Genomic DNA, 6,684 nt, shown 5'->3' on the forward strand with positions numbered 1-6,684 from the left:
AAACAGGTGGGGCTGCAGAGATTCATGGAAGACAAATCATACACGCATGGAACAAAAACACTGAGGAAAAAAATGGCATTTCAACATGGCAGACACCACCAGTGGGGGAAATTCATCATTTCCTAATTTGAATCCCCACTTTTCTCAAGGTTTCCTGAGCCGATTTGACGAAAACGCGCCGCAGTTATTGAAGGGATCGTACACGTTTTGCACATTGTAAATTTTAATCGTCGTCACCGTCAATCATACAACGTTATACTACTGTGAAAAAGGCCAGCGAAAGTGCCAACTCTGGCCAAGGCAGCCGGCTGGGTGAGAGTGAGACGGCACTGGGATTCAGAATCTCCTGACTCAGGGGAAAAGGAGCCGCTCCAAAGTTTCCTCCTTGCATTTAGTCTTCTCACTGGGAAAGAGCGCTGAAACACAGAGGGATGGAGCAGGAGGGATAAAAGAGGTAACATGGGTCTCCTGTCCGTGGGCAGGTGGGTGGAGAAGAAGAGGAACATTGGATATCACCTTAGACGTCTCGTCACCGCCGGACAAAGGTCACATTTTTACACAACACATCCAGGATCACGCACTGTCCAACTGGCAACGCTACAATAAACATGGACACATGAGTCTGGTTCTTTCTACACCACAGAGAAACAAGGAAAAAAATCAACTTTTGTCCCAGTTTGGGAAACAATCACTATATCACAAGTTGCATAACAGAACCAAATCTGCTCTTAATGTAAAAGAAATCTCATAAAACCTGTTGCGCAACACATGTTTTCTTTTCCAGTATATTTTTTGATGTCCCAGAAATAATATGAACTTGCTCGGAATAGAGACTTCCAGTGAACGGCAGCGTGCTCGCGTGGCTTGTTCCCATCGCAGTTCTTCCCTTTTTGAAAAAAACCCCAAAACAAAACAGGTCTCTTCTTCATCTTCTATCCGTTTCAATAGATTCACGGCAAGAAAAAAAAAGAGAGAGAAAAGGGGGCCACTGCTGCTGGCCGGCCACAAAGAGAAAAAGCTTGGCTCAACTTCTTTGTTCATTCACTTTCCATTGCAAATCCAACAGGCATTCTCTCATCTCTCCTTTCCCCTGACCACAGCTATGACTTTGGCTACAGCCGCGGCTCTGTCCTTTCTCCTTTGTGTCTGAAGATAATGTCCACTGTTTGAAGGTAATCCGGCCTGAAAGGGCCCTTCGGAGAAACCAGGGTCGACGACATCGTCCCAAACGGGGGGGGGGGGACAAACTGCGAGGCCAAGATATTTGTGAAAAATATCCCCAGGTCTCTTTCAGTCAGTGTGAAGCAGCACGGTTCTTTTTAGGTAGAAAAGAAAACTGTTCGAGGAGCTACGTAATCAATTGTTAACAAATTAGCTGTCCACCTTCATAAATCTAGAAGGAAATATGGAACATTAGTTGGACTAAAGATGGAAAAAAGGAAGAGAATTTAAAAAAAATAAAAAAAAGATGACCTCAAGTTTTACAGACAACGTGCAGGTGTGACCTCCGGAGTGGCGTTTCGGGTCAGTTATCACAGCTAACGGCAAAGATTTCGTCAGTACCGTGGGGGTAAAAAACAAAACAAAACAAAAAAAAACCTGCTGCACTACATCAAGGGTCACGTCTTTCTCAGCTACACTTGCAGGACTTGACGATCATGTTGGAGAGCTGCTCCACTTTGGGGGTTCGTCCAGAATAATAAAGTATAGTGAGGGGCTCCAGGTCTTGAGGGACGCAGCAGGGGGAGGCGGAGGCTTCTGGATTTAGAGTGTTGTACAGGCTCAGGAGCTGCAGGACGGCACAAAGCAGCTACGTTATATTTAATGAATTATATTGTGATTGAATCAGACCAGAAAGCCAGTGTCAGCCCACAGTCATGCACACTTATAGGATACGCTACTGTATTTAAGCTGCTTATTCCTCCTTCCTCCACTGAAAACCACAATGCAAACCACCTCCAGCCCAGATCATCATTATTATCCTCTCTGACTTACTTATTTTCTGCTCTCTGTCTCAGAAAGTCCCATAATACAAAAAACAGGCCACAATATAGCTGCAACTTTTCACAGACAACAGCGTTGAAGAGCTTCTGGGTGTACTCGTACCGAGCTGTGCGTGGTGTCCGAGCCCCTCAGGTAGGGACAAGGCCCTGAGCAGTAGTTGGCGTCGTAACCACTCGGCTCGTGGATCCATTTCCAGTCCAGGTCGCGGCGAAAGTCGATGTGAAGCCGGCGAACGCAGCAGCTCTCCTCTGTATTTCTTTGACCAAGCACCGACATTAATCAGTTGCAGTGTGTAAAAGTTAGCACATTAGCTTTGTGTGTGTGTGTGTGTGTGTGTGTGTGTGTGTGTGTGTGTGTGGCTTACGAGAAGCAGTAGTTCGTGTCCAGAGCCCTCTTGTGCCGACGTGAGGAGTGAGTCTCCAGGCGGTGGGGCGGGATCATCATGAGGATGAGGTGCGGCAGGTTCTGCTCCTTCCTCTTGTTCAGGTGATCCAGGTCCAAGCGCTTGTCCTCCTCATCCACGCCTTAATTACAGACACAGTCAAGGTCAAGCTCCAGCCGCTCGGTGGCTTTTTGTTACTTTTGTAGCTTCAAATCGACTCTAGCATTTGCGAAATTGTTGACTGCAAAGCCGTTTTCCCTGCAATTCTCCTCCACAAAACAACCGCTGAAACCGCAAAAGTCTGAAGTAATGGAAAAAAAGGTCTTTGTTTTGATACGTCTCTAGAGCACCGATGTTTACGCCGTCCAAACGAGGCAGCAGACTGAGGACATTGGTGGCTGAGGCGACTTTCCAAACCCACCTCTGAACTTCACCTCCAGGACCTCCTTTTCACCGTCGATGATGTCACCGTTTGTGTTGAAGGTGTGGCAGGGACAGTGCACGCTGATCTCCAAACCCAGATTGCTGCCTGATTAGAAGCAATTATAAAGCAACGTCGCTATAATTAGAAAGGCAAACTCCGCGCCTTTAAGGGGAAATCGTCGGCAATCACGGTCCGGTGACCCGAGTCTCACCTCGGTTCATCAGCCACTGTCGCACGGTTTCGGTCACATCGAAGGTGACCCACTCCTTGGCCCCCCTGGTCTGCACATTCTTGGCAGCAATGTAGCGTTGCTTCCTGATGTGTTCATTTGGCCTGATAATCTGCAAAGCAACAACAATCACTCTGACACATTTTCTCTCTGCTGGACCACAAAAGGACATAATTATTCTGTGAGCATCACAACGTGAGGCTAAACTAGCTCGGTAGCTCTTCGTCGCCTCAACTGTGGGATTTTCGTCTCATCTCTGTGAAAGGACAAGGAAACGGTACCTTTACACACCTGGTAGAGCTCAATTCGCTGTTCGCTCCTCCTGGCATCCGGGTTTGGCACCCGCAGGGCGCGAAATTCTGCTCTGAAGAGGTGTGTCGAGTTCCTCTCCATGGCAGACACGTTGAAGCGGAAAACCTTTGAGGTGATGCTTTTTGGGCAGTAGAACAGATCATCTGGAAGAGGAAAAACCAGAAACAATGTTACAGGAGAACACCGTGAAAAGTTCCTCTCAGGAACGGGTTTAAACAAATGTAAGTCTGAACCTCAGCAATCACACATAAGCAGAGATTTACTGGCCATGAATGCAGCAGTTAGATGGTTTCCCAACAAATACGATTCACTATAAATGTGATGTAGATGCCACAATTCCCATTCCTGTAATGTGGCAATTAAAAAAAAACCTTATATTTAATTATTTCCTGCCACACATTGCAAACTGTCATCTGGCTCTATGATACAGTTTATCAGCTTTCCTGCTTTTTTAAAATTCCTCAGTTACTCCAGCATGTTTTGGCTATATTTGGAGAAAATGAAAATGTATTTGAAACAGCGTAGCGTGATATCACCTCCCTGGTATCAAAACTCCTGATATCTTCGCTCCAGCTGACCTCAAATCTCAGCTAAGGTGGCTTCATAACACCGTCTTCTTAGCATTATGCTACAAACTGCAGCACAATGTAGCTCTAAAAAGTCTCCTTTTAAGTCACATTCACTACACCTCATGTGTGGTTTCCTGTATAAACAATTGCACTAAAGGAGGAACGGATTATGCTATAGCCTCAATGAAAAAAAAAATTAGTTGGCTTTATAGTTTAGCCATATGTTTTAACAGTCCTATGAGGCATTTTAACTCGTGACCAAGAAGACAAATGATGTCTTGCCAATTTTTGTCTTTCCTCTTGGGAGACTGAAGGGAAGTCTAAAAAAAAAAAAGATTTGACAGATCACTCAGTAACAGTCTATTAATACTTCCTGTTTGCTGCTTTAACTGTTGTTCCCCCAGTGAAACGAGCGCTAATATATCTGTCATGTCAGCTTCCTGTCTCCACCAATGGAGTCAAGATATATGAATAGTACGAGCCCAACCCTCTGGCATTTTAAGTCTTCATTGAAAAAAAAAGCCTATTTGGAATTTTGATTTATTATTTCCAATCAGCAATAATCTGAGTGTATAGGCAGAGTGCATGTGTGTGGCTATACAAGGCAATAACAGAATACATATTTCCAAGACTGAGGTCATCTGGGACTCAATAAAAAAAACCAGCCACCGCCATCCCAATACCATAATCTTAGTGTTGACAAAGTAAAAATTGTCAGTTGTGAGCACGTCGACCCGCATTGATGTTCCCTGGTTCACCAGAAGCAGCTGATTAAGTGTCAGCAAAAAAAAAGTAGAAGAAATCGTATTCTTACAATAATCGTGGAAAAAAGTCAACTCTGTCTGCAGGCAGTGTTCTGCCAGCGCGTCTGTGGATTCTTTTAAGCACCTGTTGATTTCAAAGCCTGTGTGATGCAATGATCTTGGCTTCGCCTTCGACCACAAGGGCCGTTTGGGCTCCTTCACATCCAGCTACCGTTCCTGAGTTGATTGGCAAACTGCCTGAAGTCTCATATGTTTAAAGCTTTTTAAGCTCCCGGTTTACAGTGAGAGTTCACAGACTGAGATCTCATCTCGCTTGAACTCTTCGCTTGTGACCCCGACCCCACTCTTCCACCATACAGACGTTCGTCTACACCGAATCCTTCTTCTCTCGCCCATTTCTTTCCTGTCCATAAGCCCTTTCCCTGCCCTCGCGTACAGATGTGTCCCTCATCTGGGCCTGGCTCAAAGGGTCGGAGGAGCACGTGAAGAGAGGGAAGATTCATAGAATAATTGAAACAGGAGGAAGAGTGGCGTCAGGAGGGAAAGAAAAGGGACTTTCTCTGAAACACTGCTGCAGTGGTTAAAGCCCGGGTTTTCAGTTAATGACCTGGAAATTGATTTTTGAGCTTCGTTGTGCAGAAGAATTTTGTGGAAATGATTTCAAACCTGCCTGGGCAACAAGTGCAGACAAACTCTGACAAGCGTGCACAAAGCAACGTCCCATTGGCATGCCAAAGTAATAAAACATGCAAATATATTGTAATTCTCATCCATTTTTGAGATCATTTTGGTTCGAAGAACCAAGAACAGATTTTGTAGACCTGGAGTTTGGAAAGTATGCACGTCTGCTTGGCACCGGCTAGATCTCTGCGTAATTACGCACAGCCCAGACGCACTGACCGATGGCATTTCAACAACCAAGAACAAAAAACAGTTATTTCAAGGGTTTCAATACTTACTGCTTTCCGGCGGACCATAGACCATGTTGAATTTGTATATCTCCTTGGCGTAATACTCTGTCTCCGTGCTTTCCTGACCGCAACTCTGCTGCCGATCCCGCCTGAGCTCCTCCAGTAGCTCCTTGGTGCTGTTATACAGTGCTTGAATTTGATAGGGGATTTTGCTCGGTCCCAGGGACTGCGGAGGACTCGTCAGTCGGAGTTTGCTCAGGATCTGACCCCGTATCGCCTCGACGCGCTTTCTTTTCACATGGTCAATATCCACGGTGGCACAAGTGGACAAAGATGAGCTCAGAGTCGCGCAGTTGAGGAGCAGGACAAACAGTAAAGCCTTGCCCAAATGCATCTTACTGTGTGCATCTGGTTCTGTGCGCAGCGTGCAGAACTCGATAAGGTCGGTATGACTTTAAATCGAACTTTTCCTAACTTCCTTTATAGACTCAGAAATTGAATTCGCTTTCTTTTGTTCAGCCCTTTAGTTATCTGCAGAAATCCGAGTTTACCCATTCCAGATTTACAGCATTTCTGAAATTTCTCCGGCATAAAATATACCTGCAGGAACAAACAAAGGTTTCGTTTGCATTCTTGTGCGCAGTCCAGTAGAGGTTCGAGTCTTCCCGCAGCGGATTTCTGCTCTCTACTGTGGCGGAGGAGCCTGTCGGGATGCCGATATGTATGAGGATTTGACTGATCTGCACGGCCTCTCGGGTGTTTTATAGGCGACCCTGGTTTCTGACGTCTGGTGGAGGAGGGACCGCAGAGACCGGGGAGAGCCCGGAGCGATGTGGGATGCACCACACATCAAGCGTGACACGTGAAAACTGCAATGGTGTGATTTCACTTTCTAACCACGACAAGCACGGAAAGTTGGAAAGTTACTGGAATCTTTCATTTATTTTCAAAGCACAGTAAACTGAGTTAATATCACCGATTTTTTAAAAAAAAAAAACAACTCATATGTGAGCCGAGTCGCGTACCCTCTAGTGGCGAGTTGTGGTACTTTCAGAGGCAAAACTCCTTAGTTGATGAAATTTTCCATTT

At 45.6% G+C, this 6,684-nt stretch overlaps 1 protein-coding gene across 1 annotated transcript; it reads right to left on the reverse strand.

Annotated features, from left to right (window-relative positions):
• Positions 1-205: 205 nt before the first annotated feature.
• LOC101077955 (transforming growth factor beta-3 proprotein-like) lies at positions 206-6,364 on the reverse strand. Its single transcript, XM_003971666.3, has 7 exons — positions 5,644-6,364; positions 3,331-3,494; positions 3,022-3,151; positions 2,808-2,915; positions 2,369-2,528; positions 2,107-2,260; positions 206-1,789 (listed from the first exon to the last, which is right to left on the reverse strand). Exons 1-7 carry the CDS (start codon positions 5,987-5,989, stop codon positions 1,631-1,633), a joined length of 1,221 nt encoding a protein of 406 aa, XP_003971715.1. The 5' UTR covers positions 5,990-6,364; the 3' UTR covers positions 206-1,630.
• Between the last annotated feature and the right edge of the window lie 320 nt (positions 6,365-6,684).

The sequence above is a fragment of the Takifugu rubripes genome, chromosome 16, assembly GCF_901000725.2.
Source record: "Takifugu rubripes chromosome 16, fTakRub1.2, whole genome shotgun sequence".
NCBI classification, from domain to species: Eukaryota; Metazoa; Chordata; class Actinopteri; order Tetraodontiformes; family Tetraodontidae; genus Takifugu; species Takifugu rubripes.

Coding starts and splice junctions, on each gene's coding strand:
- LOC101077955 (XM_003971666.3), bottom strand. CDS start 5,989: ATGCATTTGGGCAAGGCTTTACTGTTTGTCCTGCTCCTCAACTGCGCG. Junction 2,916..3,021: donor ACAGTGGCTGATGAACCGAG/GTGAGACTCGGG, acceptor GCTTCTAATCAG/GCAGCAATCTGGGTTTGGAG. Junction 2,261..2,368: donor GACACGAACTACTGCTTCTC/GTAAGCCACACA, acceptor GCTTGGTCAAAG/AAATACAGAGGAGAGCTGCT.